The sequence below is a fragment of the Puntigrus tetrazona genome, chromosome 5 (assembly GCF_018831695.1).
Source record: "Puntigrus tetrazona isolate hp1 chromosome 5, ASM1883169v1, whole genome shotgun sequence".
In the NCBI taxonomy this organism is placed as follows: domain Eukaryota; kingdom Metazoa; phylum Chordata; class Actinopteri; order Cypriniformes; family Cyprinidae; genus Puntigrus; species Puntigrus tetrazona.
Genome location: NC_056703.1, coordinates 6,538,372 through 6,557,319, shown reverse-complemented (window position 1 = coordinate 6,557,319; position 18,948 = coordinate 6,538,372). Strand labels below are relative to the sequence as shown.

The 18,948-nt window shown below is 35.6% G+C and overlaps 1 protein-coding gene across 2 annotated transcripts in view; it reads right to left on the bottom strand.

Annotated features, from left to right (window-relative positions):
- Nucleotides 1-18,948, bottom strand: part of fibcd1b (fibrinogen C domain containing 1b) — a 69,045-nt gene that overhangs the window by 34,261 nt on the left and 15,836 nt on the right. The window contains exons 2-5 of one of the 2 annotated variants that reach the window (XM_043238155.1): nt 17,323-17,406; nt 13,063-13,542; nt 8,153-8,312; nt 5,674-5,810 (exon numbers count right to left, since the gene is read on the bottom strand). In XM_043238155.1, coding sequence (XP_043094090.1) covers nt 5,674-5,810; nt 8,153-8,312; nt 13,063-13,542; nt 17,323-17,406 — 861 coding nt within the window. The remainder of the gene's footprint in view (nt 1-5,673; nt 5,811-8,152; nt 8,313-13,062; nt 13,543-17,322; nt 17,407-18,948) is intronic. The other variant, XM_043238156.1, reaches the window with a different exon arrangement.

Here is an 18,948-nt window from a genome sequence, read left to right as displayed (position 1 = left end):
GGCCGGTTGCATTAATGTTAGTTAACGCAATAATTAAAGTGGCCTTGATTAATGGTCATTTCTACATGCACAAATACATTTGCATATTTTAATAGTAAGAATTAAGTTAACTTTAAATGATGCATTATGATCTAATTAGACTATGACTGAACAATATGCTATTTTTGTAAATTATAAATACATAAAATAAAAAAAAATTTAAAAAGTTGTTTTTTTTATTATGCATGTATGTATTGGTTGTATATGCTGTCTTAAAAAGTCTTCAGACTGTATCGTTGCGAATAGTGTTTCTCCTACAATTTATCGCCAAGCCCTACTGTGTAGCATACAATTGATATGTATGTTTAATTTTTCGTTAATAATAAATAATTTTTATATGCATTGTTAATTTTGCATATTAAGCTAAATTAAATAAAGATAACAATATAGTTAACATGAATGTTTACAATTCATTACATTTTAATTAATCCTAGTGTTAATTTTTTTATATATATATATATATATATATATATATTAAGATCAGTAAATGCTGTAAATTAATAATAACAATAATAACAATAATAATTTAAAATAAAAAGGTAGGCAAAATTAAAAACTATTTATTAAAATATTTATTAATATATATTAACAATATTTAAACTGGCTGTACATTAAAAAAAGTAAACAATACTGTTCATTGTTTGTTCATGGTGATTAATACATTCACTAATATTTACAAACAAAACATTATCGCGAATTTCCTTGCTTGATTTTCTTTCTCGGAGGGGTGTTTTTTTATTTGTGTACTCGAAAGCAGGAGAAAACGCTTCATTTAACAGCTTACACTACACATACAAACATATCTACCATTAAAGATGGCCATTTCCAAAAGGTCAAGTCCGCACAATCTTTTCCAGTTAAAAATAATACAATAAATCAATGGTCTGACATTTCCCTCCCGCTATACTTTATTTTCTATGTCCATATGTCTCAATTTCTCTTTGTCCAGAATTCCAGCCCCTCATTTCATCGCAAAACTTAATCGTTTAACATAAATCCTGCACCGCGTAGCGTGTTACCAAAATAGAGGCTTACTTTATCCGAACATAGCTACAAACCTGTGCCACAGCCTCGGTCCTGCGCAATTATTTAAAAACACACATTTGGAAATGCACAACCGAGCTATGAAACATGAATGAGCAATAAGAAACAGTCAGACATTGGAAACCATTTTTTCCAGAAAGAGAAGAAAAACAAGCTGACCCCCTCCCCGTCCAGTCCACAAATTGAGTTTCAATCTAAAACTTTTACATTTCAGGTCTTAGTGCTTTTTTAATATTTCAGAGAGGAGTTGTGGGTACTTTTGATAAAAGCACCATTTGATAATGCCGGATCACGTAGCACTCTAATAGATCTGCTCCCATAAATGATTTATAGAGTGCTCATTTTTAGTCCTCTCCTTTTAGCAGATAAAATAATAATAGTGGAATACATTATCTCGGGGCAGAGCGCGGGTCAGGAGCGGAATACAGAATATCGCCACCACAGGTGATAATGTGGATTTTGGGCATGCATGAATGCATGGGTGTGTGGTTGCATGTGTGTATGAGAGAAAGGGTAACAGAGGGAGAACCGAACAGAGCCACACGGAATGAGCCTGTAATGCAAGATTAAATCAAAAGAGAAGATGTGAAACATCTTTCTTGACTGACACTTCTGTTCTTCTAGTGTGTGGCCGTGCAATTGTCATTACCAATTAACCTGCATTCTCATATGAGGACATTATATTCGAGTGAATTTCCCCGAGACTATATCAAGTGCTATGTCGTGTGCAGAGCATATTCAGGCTTTTCAGAGATACAAAATGATTAGGCATGACCACTCCTCCCTCTTTGGTCTTCAAACATGGCTGAAGTTAATTTAGTGACAATATGAGAATATTCTGTAATCATTTAAATCTTGATAAATGTTACGAGGTTTCAAATCAAAATATAACTTTCTGTCACAAAACAGGATGATGATTTCATACGGGACTAAAAGCATGTTTGTTACGCGTTTTGGGAGACGAATGAATAAGAAAAAAATACATTTCAGTATTCTATAAAATATTAAATATAGTTATGAAAATCTAGTCAATTATTACTCCCATTATTCTTTTTTTATTACATGTTAATATGCAATGAGATGTCTGTAATAACATAGTTAAGAATTATCTTTAGCCTATACAAAATGTGGTAGAAAAAAATGTAAACTAAAAATGTATTGGTAATTTTTAATTTGATTGTTTTTGCCTGTACACGTTCATTCATGTCTTTTTATTTTTTACTTTTTATATTCACAATATCCTCAACCGAGAGCATAGCACTACTTATGGATGAATATCGCCTTTATTTATTTATTTTTATTATAACATTAATGTTATTTTATTATAACATTATTTGTAATGCTATAAACAATGTAAATCATTTTTTCCCTAAAACTTTTCTTCCATCTCTGCTTTGTTTTACCCAAAGAAATAGGTACCTTTTTACCTGCATCTCTCACCCTTCTCTCTCTCTCTCTCTCTCTCTCTCTCTCTCTCTCTCTCTCTCTCTGTTTAGCATTAATGCTGAGGAAAAAAGTGTCATTCCTATTTATAGGAGCTCACGGTGTCTGGCAGAAAGAAATGTTCTCTCTTTTCTGTCATGCTCCCTGCCGAAATGAAAACAAGAGGCAACAAAAGGACGAGGGCAGAAAATGCGTAGTAAAGAACGAGAGGATTGAGAGGTCTCATTTTGATATTAAAGCAAAGCTGTAGGTCACGGCACAGGCTCAAAGTGGCTCAGTCTATAAATTCTTCCATTTCAGTTTCAATTTGTTGTAGCGGTGGTACGCTTCACTGTAAGCTACGTCATCTGGACAGTGCATGACTTTACGAACAGATGCAATCAATTACTAGACATCCCAAAAAAATGGATCTGAGTGGGTGGAATTCATCCAAAAATTTTCTGGGTAGTGACTGTGTATGTGCAGTCTGTAATAGGAAGGCAGTGCGTGTTTTGGAGGGCTGTTTAAGCTTAAAGCGGTAAAAAAGGATGACCCATTTTTGTACTCAACATCGCAAATGATAGTACTGGAATAAAAGCGGCAGATCAAGCCCGCAATTATGGCTCATATCCGCATACACACGCGGTTAACTAGACATAAAATGTATTCACAATTACTATAAACGAAAGCTGTGAACAGAAATAAAGGTCATTATTAGTTGAGAGACCCAAGCGAAAAAAAATATAGGCTACTTAAATGTATTTGAAATACATTTTTTGTGTATACTGAAAATATATATAACATGTGCTACATTGGAAAAAATATTTTTGTGTTTAAATGTATGATAAAATCCAATTAACAATACACTGAAGTATAATTAATTGAGCTAAAGTGGGACTGTTTCAAGTAAACTTCAGATACACGTTAAATATCTTGCAGAGAGACCGTACTTATCCTTATTAATAGTGATATTAAAACACATTTTAGGCATAGTATTAAGAAATAGGCATTGTACAATAGAAAAAAACCCCAAAAAGTCTTAAGTGATACGTTAATAAATATGTCACTAGATTTGAAGTATAAATAAATGTATTTTAAATGCATTTTAGCATAGTCTTATTTCATACTAGCGGAAAAATATTTTTCTGCTGCTGAAAATTCAAAGAATTTAATTAATTTGCCTTGGACCGTTATTTTAAATCCATCTTCAATATCGAAACTAATGCCTTACTTTTGCTTAAGCATTTTTGAATAATGGCTTTCAAAATTGATCTCTAAACGTTTGATAGCATGAGTGAAAATGTATCATCAGTACCGTAGAAAGATTAAGGCTGCATTTATTTGATTAAAAAAACTATTCTGTGAAATAATATTACAATTGTTTTATATTTTATATATATATATATATATATATATATATATATATATATATATATATATATATATATATATATATATATATAAAATAAATGATCTGGTAGTTAAATATCTTGTCTTATTATTATCAATGTTAAAAAATAGTTTAACATGCTTACAATTTGTTTGGGCAATAAAATGTATAAGGTGGTGTATCTAAACTTCTTCATTTTCTCTTCTTGTTCTTTGCCTCTTTGGATCGTTTCATTTTTACATTTCATTAGTCTCCCCTCAATATACGTAAACACCCCCCCCAACCCCACAAACTATGACTGTGGGTGTCTTCTTTTCTAGTTGCAACAGTCTCTTGAGCAACAGAAAGTGGGACAGTTATGAAGAACTAATAGCCTGGCAGACTGCATGCACCCTCTTTTGCCTCAAGCCATTTCCTCTCAACATCTTTCTCCTTCTATCTCCCTCATTCTGTGATGCCACTGATTCTGCTCTCTTCCATATACAGTGCACTCCAATATGCCCATGAACACTCAATGATTGCTGGAACAGTGCAGAGAGAAACCATCTGTGCTGCTGCCACACTGAAGGAACTGTCTTTCCTATTGTTTCTCTTTCGTGCTCTCACATACTCAAAACGCTTGTGATGTGTCATATTCTGCAGTTCTGCGAGATGTGCGTATCCGCATCTAGACCAACGACTTCAGAATGTGATACCGTCTACAGACCCAAATGAATCAGAACAATGACCCTCATCATCAGAACGACATAATCAACATTAATTTCGCTAAGTGCTTTTACAATATACTTCTTCATTGTAAGCAGCTAAATACGACAGCAACGTAATTCTGTAAAGAACTTCAATAAAAATAGCTGTACATCTACATGTCATTACTGAACCAGACAGCGGTTGGAGATTAGATACATAGAATTTGATATGATATCAAAAGTACTTTTGACTTTTTTCTGCTTTTAGCCTACCCCAATCCGGGTTTTAAAATTAGATTAAAACAGAGGGGGGGAAAAGCAAAGCAGACAGCTTGAAATGATCTTTTTTCTGTGCATGCATTGTTAAACGGATAGTTCACGTAAAAAAAGGAAAATTATTTAGTCATGCATGTTCTGATTTTCTTTCTTCTGTTGGTTTACATACTTCATGTTGTACCAAATCTGTATATGTTTTCTTCTTCCGAAAATACATTCGGGTGAAGAATGAATATATTCAGATTGGACCAATCTGCAACTTATCGGCACCAACAAGTCTCTCATTACAGTATTATTAGACTGTCTGCTTAATATCTGCTGACTTTTTATTGTGATGATCTCCCAACAGACATTCTACTGACTATAAGTATCTTTATATGTAAGTATATGTATATGTATATATATACTTATTCTAATTCTAACCCTACCAGTTTACCAATACTCTACTAAAAATCTAGCAAGACTTAGATATGTAGGTGCATCATTACTTATAGTCAAAAGAATGTGTAAAATTAAGTGAAACCAAAAAGTCATACAATTCTAGAACTCCATCAAGGTGCATAAATGATAAGAACATTTTAATTTTGGAGACAATCCCTAAAGCAGGTGTATATGAGGCAATGGCCTAACAACCTAAAACAATTAGCAGGACATGCCCACCTTCTTTTACTGTGTGTGCAAAACCCCTTTTTCATTCACATTTCAAATAAAATCCAAACTTTTTCCATTACCAATACCAATGAATCACTCTTCAGAAGGTGCACAATACTAGAAGCTCACACAAGCAAATATGCATTGTTTGGTTCTGTGACTCACCGTCCAGCCACCTCCGTCCGTGCTCATATCACAGTAGACCTGAAAGCCGGCGGGATAATGAGTGGGAAAAACAGAGTAGATGCCATCTTCTCTCTGACCGCTAGCGTATATATCACTGCAGTCCCGTGGACGGGATCCTTGAAAGAGAGAAAGAGAGAGGGAGAAAGAGAGGGAGTCACAAAAAAACCGCAAACGCTAGATAACCGGATGGTTACAAGATAGCAAATGGCTAAACTAGGCCGAGGCTAATGTAATGACCAAAGGAATATTGCTATAGGTTAGCCAAGATAGTTTTGCACAGGGTTTTCCAAAGCAGCTGGTGCTTCTCAGTTTACTGGTCTCTGTTCCCAAAAGAGCGATCTTTTTCCCTGATTATAGAAAACACTCTCCCCTTCACTGGCACACACTTGCATACAAGTGTCTGCTCCATACTGAGGTTCATTACAATCCACACCTGTGGCTCCAGCAGACACATCAAGGCCTTAAAAGTAAAGTGGTAAAATGCTTTCAGACACATTAGGCCTGCCGAGAGCGCAATTTGAGCACAGCCACTTTCTTTCGGCTTCCAGCGACTCATCTAATGAGAATTCAGATCAGCAGGGGCACAGAAAGAAGACAATAGTTATGTGCGCTTTTTAAACACAGTTTTCCGTGAAATTGTCTGATGTTCTTTGGATTGAGAATCAATGAGTCAACCAGCGAGAGGAGGATCAGAGCCCCTCTGCTCCGGGGACCGAAGTGCTTGTGATTCTGAGCTGATGTCAGACTACACGAGCTGCATTTGAATCATTGTTCGCCAGACCACAGAACTTTCAAAGCCAATCACCAGAGCAAAAAATGCCATGTGACTAATCACCCTTGAGCAGCAGAAATAGTAACAGCACTATGCTACTACTAATTTGACTCCTTACTCATTAGCTGTCAAAAGCACGTTAAGCAAAAATACCATTTCGCGCTGCCACTTGTCGCTGTAATGTATTGAAATAATATCAATACATATGTTGCGTGCAACATAAATTAAATGGTTCTCGGAAGAGAAAGATGTCAACACAAATCTGGACTACTTGGGAGGAATAGAAAGATGGATGGATGCTTGGAAGCGCGAGGGACGTGTGAATTAACCAGAAAGCATACTACCATTAAAAAGTCTGGAGAAATAAATACTTTTATTCTGCAATGGTGCATTAAAAGAGACAGCAAATACATTGTTACCAACAAATCAAAGGCTGTTCTTTTTGTTTGATGAATATCATGGTTTTCTCTAAAATAATAAGCATTAACATTAATAATATTAAGAAATGAGCACCAAATTGGCATATTAGAATGATTTCTGAAGGATCAAATGACAGGTATAGAGTTATGGCTGCTGAAAATTCAGCTATAACATAAATAAAATATATTTGATATAGAAATATTTAGTGCTGTCAGTCAATTAAAACATTAACTAATTAATTACACATTTTGTAGATTAGATTAATCCTAAATTAATCCTACAAAAAAAACACAATTAATCCTACATTTTGAAATATACTTTTATATTGCAATAATTCCACATTGAATCTTTACATTCATTTTTTGACAACATAAAGAAAATGTATTTTTAATATTTGACTGGAATATGATTGGAGGCTGCTATCACCGCAATAATAATGTCTTTATAAAATTGTTTTTTCGCCTAATATTGAACTATAGTCATTCAACGTTACAGTACAATTGAGAACTATCAATTTTAATATTAATAGATTTTTAGTTTAAGTGAACTTAAAACAGTCTTTAAATAAATGTAATTTTTACCTGTGTCCTTCAGAGGAAATACTGTATAAAGAAATTCAAGTTATTAAACTCTAAATTCTAAATCAAAGCTACAAAAGTTATTCTTTTTTTCTTTTGTTCTTTGGTTAACAGACATCACAGCAGCTGAGTTATAAGTTTATTTAGCTGCTGTTTCTTTAAGAGCTGCCACTGCAGAACATGACACGGATCTGACAAGCATCTCTCTTTGCCTATTGTCGCTTCAGCTGAATCTCGTGTGTAAAATATTACATCCGTGCGCAGTTTCAAGGCAGCTTCATTTGGCTTTTCGGTAACTTCGTGACTTAACTGACCACCACATTGCATGCACAGTTCATTTTGTGCTCCGATGTGAAATAATACAGTCTGCAGCAATTGCACGGTATCATTTCCGTCCCGTTTGAGGTGGTTGTAATGTTCTGTGACGTCTTGTGAATAAACAAGTGACAGAAACAGCAGTTGTTCTGCCTCTGTGTTAATTTCATTACATATTTGTAATGCGTCAAACTAAAAAGCATAACCGTCTGCATTAACGCTGATTTTAACAGCACTAGTAATAAGAATATTTAAAAATGACTATTTTTGTGTAACCCCAAACTCTGAAATAGTGTATAGTGTCACAAACGAACAGACAGAGTGGAAAGACCCCAAACGTGCTAAATAAAGGAAATGATCAGACAGGCCTTACCATTAGCACAGCCTTTAAGACGGACTCCTCTGACTGGCGCCCTCTGCAGGTCAGCCTTCACCCTGGCCTTCAAACCTCCAGTTTCCTTCTGCATGGCATTTAGAGCATCGCTCACAGAGTTGACAACCTTCACCATGTTAATCTGGCTCTCGGACAGCAGCTGCAACACATACACAAACAAGAACTATTACACAGACAGCATGAGCTAACAAGGCAACTGGCCAGAAAAAGACTGCAGGCAACAGACATGTGCAGTAAAACAGATCAGCGTGGTGGATCTCAGCTTATGACATTCTGGGGTTTTTAGAGAAAAAATGTCATCATTTAGTCAACCCGTATTTTTTTCCTTCTACAGACTGCAAAAAACTATAATATGAAGATTACAGAAAATAAACATCTTACTGGCTTTTTTTGTGCTCAAAGTCAGTTATCTTCTAATGGATCCCATCTATATTTCGTCTTTACGATCTCAAGGTAAATCTGCAAGGTTTCATTACCCAAAAGCATATCAGCCATTGTCTACAGTATGCAAACTGTTCTATACGGAGATTTAGTTTAGTACTTGGACAGTAAAATGCTGAATTACAGCTCTGCAGCACAACAGAAAACTAATATTTTGCCAAGTGTAGATCTTTGTCGAATGGTTTTAACTTAAGGGGACTTGGTTCATTTCCTGGACATATATATGGCTTTGAACCCATGACGTGAGCTGCTTATTGTCCACTGAAAGTAAAAATCCCTTGTAGCCCACGAGAAGGCAAAATCAGTCTGGGAGACAGGTTCCATAAGGCTGGCTGTCATTTCAGCTCAAATGCTTGACATGCAATAGAGCTGTAAAGGTCTTTGTGCCAGATTTACGGTGTGATTTTCAGCTTGAGGCAGTGAGCTGAATCTGCTATTGCTTGTCTACCTAGAAATAAGACTATTGAAAGAAACACACACACTGACATGCGTATGTGTGTCTTTCACCCATAAACTTTAGAGATCTGACCCATTTTAGATGGAAAACCTGTGAGCGTTCCTGTGAGCTTGTGCTTGTTTCATTGTTTGTGAGGCGCATTCAACATAATGAATGAGTGTCCCATACGCGCCTGCAGCTTAACAATGTGTCCTGTACAGTGATCTTAAAAGGACAAAAAGTACACGTTTGAACAGGACACTGTCTATGCATGGTGCAATCGATGAGTTATGAACATAAACTATACTACTATCTCATACAAAAATATTTGCTCCTCATCCATAGATTTTAGGCAGTTTTTTGAAGAAATAAGACCAGGTAAAAATTAACTGATTAATTCAAATAATTGAATTTTCTGCTCTTTTGTGTGTGTTTTTATATATACATATATAATATATATATGTATATAACAATATATATATATATATATATATATATATATATATATATATATATATATATATATATATATATATATATATATATATATATATATATATATATATATATATATATATATATATATATACATATATATATATATATATATATATATATATATATATATATATATATATATATATATATAAAGTTCAGAAGAACGGTATTTAAAAAATAGGAATGTTCCATAGCATTTTAATTGTTTTTTTTCCCCATACTTTTGATTAACTTAACGCAACCTTGCTAAATAAAAGTCATTTCTTATAAAAAAATCATACGTTACTGATCGATTTGACCTGATGTCTATTTCTATGAATTCAGGAGTCAAATAAACACACGTTTCTGTCATGTGTCTCACGGGACAGGAAAACCGACAGGACCGTTACTAACACACTGCACCGCACCAAATGAGGTTCTCTGGAACCCGTGACTATTAGCGCACTGAACCCTACAGATCATGGTTGGTTTGACGCTTCAAACACTTGAACATGACGCAAACACACACACATGCCAGTGCACTTAACAGCCTTAAGCCCATAGGAGGTAACCTTTAGATAAAGGCCTTTTTCAGGGTTATGTCAGTGAGATGGTTGTAATACTGAGTCGATTGACAGTGCACAATTACTTCCTTTAATGGCAGGGTGTAAACAGAAAAGCAGCTGAAGCTAAAATGCCACTAGAGCTAAAATAGATTCATTCCTCACCAATATTTCTCACTTTTATAGGTGATGCCATTTACTCTTTGAGGGGGAGGTGGAGTTACACTCCGTCTGCGTGTGCATATCCCGCTGCTTCATGAAGCGTATGTGCTAAAATGCTATCATGTGTAACCCGTAACCTTACCTCAGTGCGCTATCAGAGCTGGTTTCCCCACAAATTAACAATTAAACTGGCATTACAATCTGCGACAAGGGAACTGTCTGTGTTTCATTTTTCATGCAAAGGGAGGTAATTACAGGTATAAGTGCCCTTAATTAATAAGGTTTGATAAATTTAGGGATGACAGGTTTTAACATGGTTGCTAGGGTAACCGCGCGGCCTCTTTTGCCTCTTTTTCTTCACTCTTCAGTTGCGGTTCAAGCCTGTGCTGAGTGTTGCTTTCTGTGCTCCTTTCCAGAATTCATAAATCCATCTATTCATTCAAACTGTATCAAAGCTCAACCCCCAAAAAAAGTATGAAACAGAAAGACCCCTCACAATTACACACACACACACACACACAAACACGCTCACACACAAACACGGGTCACCATTGCTGTCTAAAAGTCATCAGAAAACGAAGGATTATTTTCTATTCAGGGGGGATTTCGCTAACGCTTTTCTCTGTTGCACAGGTGTTTGGTAGTGATAAACAACTCTCTTTCACTCCTGCCCGCTGTGTGTGTGTTTGTCGGTGTGCATGCTCCTGCGTGTGTGTGCGTGTGTCTGTTTGACAGATTTGGTGTGTAGGAGCTTGTCAGTAACTCGTGGTTAGAGAGAGATGGTGTTAATCCTAAACCTTAAGTCTTCGTAATTCAGATTAAAGTCAGGCTTTAACTCGGTGGTAATTCACTTAACACTGAAAAACAGGCGGCATCTGCTGTTCCCCAGCCCTGAAACTGTAGTCTATAGAGAAAGAAGTGCTACAGCAGTTGCCATCTACTGTATCGATGTCCTCATATCAGCTTTCTACGTCCTCAGCTGGCAATAACACAGTGTATGTGACTATAACACTAGAACCGTGCATAATGCAGTCTGAGCACAATATGTTACAGGATGCCAATGTGAAAGCTGACACATGCCCTGGAGCGCCAAAAATAAATAAATAAATAAAAATACTTAATAAATCAAAATATATTGCAGATAAAAAAAACAGTGGAACTTTGACACACGGACAGTGAAACCAAATAAAGGTGTCTTACACAGACATATAAAAAAAACTGCTATGAATTAATTTAAGGAGGCTTAAACAGTGTTTTTCTTAGGTTAGGTGTATATTTAATATATCACTTCATATACACTATTGTTTAAAATGATTCAACGAAATAAATGCTATGACATATATTTCATATATAACATATATTTCGCGATCAAATAAATGCAGCCTCGATGAGAAAAACAAAATAAAAATCCTACCAACCCTAAACATTTTAATAGTTTATATCATATCATAAATAATTCAAATCAAAAATGATAAACGCAAAGCAACCAAATCTTCATAAATAAATTATTTTTATCGCCAGGCTGTTTTTGTCTAAAGACTCTAGTTTAATTAACTTCATTTAAATTCGACTCTAACATGATTTCATATTTAAAACACTGATTTCATTACACGATTTCTGCTAATAATGTCAGCATTAAACGTAAATGAACCTTTCCGTGGTATAGGTGATACACACGCAACTTTCGTTCCGATACACAAGGACTATTTCAGTAAACATTTATCTCCATTACTAACTTTCAGATTTCAAACTGGCTGGAGATGGTGATAAACAGCTTCCAATGGGTCCTACGTTGATGACAAAAGCATTTTGCAAATGAGCCACGGTTTGAAACAGCATAAAGTGTGAGAACAGACCAGCGGGGTGGCAATTGAACTGAGGTTCAGACTCAGGGAAACATAGCAAATGTTAACGCAGCATTATTCTCCCCGAAACATCATTTATTATAGATTCTGTCAATTTCCCAGAAGTTTAATGGTTTGATAAAAGCTGCTGCTGAGCTGAAGTCACACCTGCTCAGTTCTGCTCGTGTGGAGACTGTATTTTAACAGTAATTTCAGTTTTTTGGGTTACTGCACCTATAGCGGAACTGATAAAAAATTATTATTTTAAAAGAAATATTAATACAGTAGTAAAAACTATTACAAATAGCATTTAGATGTTGTCATTATTATATTCTTATTGTTAATATAGGTACGTATTGCTGTGTTTTTATTATGTTAAATATCCAGGGACTGTAAAGTTAATGCTTTACCATGTTGGCAATGTGCCCTACACCGAATCCAATCCTTAACCTGCCCGATAGTGTTAACGAACGCAAAACTGATATAATAACACATTTGTTGATGCAACCGTGTTATTTCGACTTCCTTTTATGCAGATTTGAACTGTTTTGTCAAACCGTAGTTACACGGGATTCAAAGTGCTCCTCTCCTCTCAAGTACATCTCTGTACTCCGTGAGCTACCGAACAAACCTACCGTCTGTGAAAAACCATAGATATGAAAGCTGGATACGTGTGATGCTAACATAAAAAAAGCATCAGCAAATCCCCACAGCATATTTATATTGTTTTAAAGTCACATGATATAAAAAAACGCTTTGTTAATAGAAACTCTGTAAATTGGTCTAAAAAGGAATAAAAGGCGTCAGAGTTTTACTGCCTCTAGAGTTCATTTATTTTGGAAACTGCAGTGATATGTACTTATTGGTAGATATTTTGTGTCTCGCTAAAAAGTGCGCCCAGGTACGTTTATCTCAGAAATGTGACCATGCATGCACCTCTGAAGATGCAGCTGTTCTGCATATTACCTGTATAAGTCTGCTCTGTTCAGTCTGCAGTGTATTCAGATCCTGTCCCAGGTTGCTTTGTCCTCTTCTGAGAGACTCATAGTCCATCTTCAGCTGTCCCGCGTGGGCAGACAGCTTAGCAACTTCCTCTGCCAAGTTGACCAATAGCGCTCGATCCTGACCTTTGACGGACTTGAGATCCGTATCGTGGTCGGTGAGCGAATGCAGCAAAGACGTCTGCACGCCTTCGAGCCGCAGGAAATTACTGTTATAATCAGGGCAGTTGGGGTCGATGAAGATATTGATGCGTGATCCATCACCCCTCTCGACTGTCACCAACGCATTGGCTTCGTCCTGGTTTGTGCTAATATGAGGGGGGCCGTCCGACATGGGCGGGGCCTGGTAGTGGTTCATGAGAAGAATGGTTCCCGTCACTGTGACTGCGAGCAGAACGGCCACGAAAAGCAGGATGGTACAAAGCAGATAGCTACAACTCATCCTCTGCAGACAGAGACAGAAGAAAAAAAAAAGACAGAGTTAAAGCCATCATAACATCATAATCATCATTACCATTTCTGCAGAACAGAAAGTGCTTTTTAAAGCCCGTCGGGGATAATACTGCAGTCTGACACAACTGCAGGAAAGACAAAGAAGGAGAGATGGAAGTGTTTCTCATCCCGCTCTCTTCTCTTTTCTCGACTTAGCATGAGAATCATCTGTTTGCTCCAATAATGCTCGTTTCGTTGTGACATGGTTCTTCTTTTCTTGCAAACACAGCTCTTTCTCAGCTCTTCTCTGTATATTATATGATGTGTAATCTCTGTAAACTAAGTTTGAGAAAATGGCTACAAAAATGTAAGGATGTATTTAATATGAAAAGTATTTAACTGACTTTCTATTGATTATATGGTAACACTTTATTTTACAGTCCTGTTCCTCATGTACATACAGTACTATATACTTATTGTAGTAATTACAATAACTAGGTACTCACCCTGAAACTTCCCCTAAACACACACTTTCCCATGTAACTTCATATTACCAGTATTTTCTCGGGTAAGTGCACTGAAAATACGTGTAAATACACATGAAGTGCTGCTGATTACAGAATTAGATATTAGTCAAACAGCAGCAATAAATGACTCTTTTTCATCTTTTAAGTTTTGTGAATATACACAGAAAGACCAGCCACTAGTCAGACGGATACACAACATTTGACCAATAGAACATTTCAGCTTTTATTAGTGTTTCAACACTGCGTCGACTGCAGACTCATTTTGTTTGCCTTAAAATGCACTAATTTACGTTATTTTTATTTACATGTAATGCGAGGATTCCCAAACCTTCCTGTTTTCTGAAAATCTTTTACCTAATATATTTACGTGAAGTAGGTATATTCAAGCATCCACTGAGACCTTAAAATAAATACTTCCAATGTCTTTTTTTGATTGATGTTATAATACAACAGAAGGCAAAATTATGCAATCTACTATAATGCACGGTAATCTTTCATATTTAAAGTTTGTATTTTTGTGCGTGTCTTCTATGAATGGAAATCAATGGAAGCGTTGGGTGAAGTTTGGTAATTTGGTAATCACGGGTTCTTCATGAGAGAAGTGCTTCTCAAAAATATTAATCTCAGAACCAGACATAAGAACCATGTTTGTGAGTGTGTGCTGTCAGTCTGCATTATCCATTCACTCCATTACCCATTTTGCGCAGTTAATAAACTCAGCTCTCCATCTCTGGTGCTCCCTTTAATGGGAAAAAATTAAACCATTTCAAGTACACCATCCAAACAAATGTGTGTGTGTGTGTGTCTGGACGTGTGTGCATGCATGCAAGGATGCATTGGCAGTGGAGGTGCGCTCTTGGTGTAAAATATGCAATTCCCAGAATAAGCGCGTGCACATATGTTCTCTTTTTTTTTCCCAAGCCTTCCGTTTCATAAATATGCTAAACAGCCACGCTGGCATTGGCCCATACTGATGGGTGGTTAATGGCTTGCTTTACGAGTGGGCTTTTACGACCGACTCCAGGAAAATAAAAAGATTTCGGGGAAGCACTTCAGTGAGCAGTTTACTCAGAGAGACCAGAGATCTTCCCTCCTCCGTCTCTGAGCGCTGGTGGAACATGTCGAGGCACTAGATGTGATGAGCTCCTGGTATGATTGAAATAAGATCAATCCACACGGAAATTGTTGCATGCATTTTGTTATTTACACTAGTCTATCCTTTACAGAATTAACTAAAAAAAATAGGGTTTACAAAATAATGCATTAATAAAAGGAAATGTATTGCTAACAATGAACAACAGTTAAATTATTTAAAAATATATTATTATTAATAATAATAATAATAATATGTTTTTAATATATACATAGAATAAAAAAAAATAAAAAAAATATTAAAAATGTTTTTGACATGTATTAACATTTTTATTGACTTTAGATTTAAAGTATTAAAAGTATTATTTAAATGCAGTTTTCAACAAATGTTTGCAATAAACTAGACACTGGCCATTCATTAAAATAGGTTTCCAGGTCTTTCATATTTCACTGATTTTCAAATGTATTCAAGCCAACTGTTCATACTAAAGGACAAATGTTATTTATTTAAAAGGTATGACTGATGCTCTTCAATTCTACATGTAATCCGATTGAACTCAATCCAGTCCTGCTCCTTGGACAGTTTCCTTTTCAACAGCCGTTTCGTCCAGATGAAAAACAGCTAAAACAGATTCATACGTCGAACTCTCCAAAGGTTGAAGGCGGCACTGATAACTGGACTATACAGCACGCTTTCTTGTCCACGTTCTGTTGCTGATTCTCTCCAGCTGAGCTTCAGTGGATTTATAGCTATTTTTGCTTGTTGTATTTTATTGAGCGAAGGCTGCAACAACTTCAGAACTGAGTATCTCTCAGAGTGTCTTTCTCTCTGTCCCTTTTCCAAACCTTTCTCACGCACAGACATATACACATGATATTCTAAACACAAACAACACCATAAATAGGCTACACTGAGCATTTCTATGTGCGAGGTCTGTTTTCTCCCACACACTGGTGCATTCACTTGAATTTTAATTTTAACGCCCAGACGGATGAAGGGTGTTTCTGCAACAAAAAAAGTGTTTTGCATAAAATATTCAGAAAGCAACGACACTTCAGTGGATATGAGATAGATGAATCCATAAGAGGCCTGACATACAGGAAAGAATATGATGAAATGCAGAATATAAGCCAAATGTATGTGTATGAGAGCGGTGTTTAGATGAATATGTAAATACTGTACACGCTCCGCACTTTCTTCTCAATAACAAACTGAACACAAAACAAAAGTGACGGCAGTTAAGAAAGCATCTGATCATAGCGATGTGGATATGTTTGAACTAGCTCTGCAATTAAGCCCTTCAGTCACATCATATATATTGGATTGATTTAGAGGAAGCCGCTTTATAGTATTTAACATGAAAAAAACAGTGCCAGCATCACTTTCAGTTCAAATTACAGCTTGATTTTCTGCTAATAAGCAGCTCTCCATTGTGGCGATAAGTAAAGCTAGCTAACGATAGACACTTTTACATTAGTGAATGCAATGAATAACAATAAGTCTTATCACTTACCTTTATTTTGCTCTATATCTATATGACTTACAAAAAATGTGTTACTTTCTCATTTACCATTGAAACAACTGTAAGAAAAAGTCTCTCTGTCATCTCATTTTGCATGCAAAATATAATTCTTTTACATTGTAAAGAATGTAATAACTGTAATTGCTCGATATAAATATAAGTAACATTATCAAAAGCTAATGTGTTACCCTTGTTTTAATTACTGGTTTTAGTAATTAAACTAAACTAATAATTAATTGTTATAATAATTAATGTATATATTAATACACACCCATGCATGAAAAATGTTATGTTTATATATATTAAATTATTATTATTATAGATAATAATAATTAAAAATCGTATCCAAATGTACTGTGTATATATATACTGTATATATATATATACACACAGTACACAAAAACGTCATTTTGGATACGATTTTTTAAAAAAGTTGCAAATTATATTATCAGCTATATATGTCATCATATTTAGTTTTTTTTGTAATTGTTTCAAAATTTGAAAACGTATAGTTCATTTTCAATTCATTTCGAATTCAGACCTTCAGTGTGGTCTCAGATGTTTGGACCCACTTTATATGCTCCGCTAGTTCCAGGAACTAATGATATGTCAAGCTTTAAGTTTAATGGTGTGAGAGATTGAAGCCCTTACCTTGGGCGGTGTTTGTCTGACTGTGTCTGAGTCTGACCAGCGATGTTTGAGCTGAGAAGAGTTGGGCACACACTCACAGAATGTCTGCATCAAACAAACAAACATAAAACTAAATGAAGTGTTGTTTTTTTGTTGCCATTTGGTGTGTGTTCGTGTGTGTGTGTATACAGCTTTTCTATACTTTCTATACTCCGTACTAGTTAAAAATGCTTATAAATCAGGTAAATCGTGCAATATAATGTTGTGCACAAGATTCTGTGATGGTTAGTTTCAGGATATAGGAAATCAAAATAGCCTAGATATACTGTAAAATCAATTAAACTTCTTTGCTACCTTGAGATGTATTTATTATATTGCATTATATTACTTTTTAAAAAAGCTTTGTATGTTTGTGTGTGCGTATGTGTGTTCTCTACATCATAAACCACGAAAAACAACAACAACATGCACTTGAATAAACTCAGCTGGCATGAGAATCATCCATTTGCTCTAATAAGGCCCCTTTAGTAACATAGTGCCTCTTATCTTGCAAACACATAAGGTCACATATACACTTTCATAAGCGACTCATCAGATTTTCTTTATAATGTCTCCGGCAATAACGGTGGACAATATTACATTAGCTTTCCGCTATATGGTAACAGAATCAGACCGCTGAAACATTAGGAAGGCCTGTCAGTGCTTTCTGTAAGATGGTCCTGTTTTCCAGTCACTCTTACAGATCTGCTTTGTTCAACCTTGATTGGTGCATGCTATTCCTAAAAAAACTGGCTGCCGTCACTCTAAAATAGAAATTTGGCTTTCTTAATTTTCTACCCTTCCCATTTAGCCACCTATAGACCCAACGTTTTATGATCAAATGTATTTCTAAATGATAAAATCCGATTTATGGTTTCAAATTTAGGTTTCAAATTGCCTGCAAATGAGGTTTCACGAAACTACTAAATATCTTCAGCTCATTCACAAGTTTGTGAAAGCAAAACATTGAATGCTGTTTACGCTTTCAAAAGTACAGTATAGCCCCAAGACATTATAGCTGTTACCATGAGAATAATGTGAACACTTTCCAATCTTTCTGCTGCTGTCATGATACATGCATGGATAACGTTGGTTACGAAGAGAGAAAGAGATTGACTGCTTGTTAAGATAATTTAGAGGTAGAAGCTTTAAACACATTCTGTCCTCCGTTTCAGACTAAGCTTGAATTACACCGGATAGCTGTGAGAGGAAGAAAGAAAGAGACAGAGGAAGCGATGAAACAGTGCATTCAGGTGGACAACAGAGAGACTGAGGAGATCACACCACCAAACTAACTTCAGAGCATTCCGACAGCCAAAACATTGCTTTTTCAGAAGTACTAACGCTAAGAGAGACAAAAAGACAAATAACGAGAGAATGAGAGCGAAACAGAAAGAAAAAAAAATTGACTTTATGAGTTTGTGGTGCTCATATTGTTGCAGTTTTCACCCAATAGATGAAGTGAAAAAAATTATAGGACATAATGTTTTTTATTGTGTCTAGAAACAAAATCGCCTGTTTATCTGGCAGGAACAGGTGGCACATAATGTACACAGCGTTATAGCATTACAATTTATTATTATTACGTGATTACACCGCAATAATTAG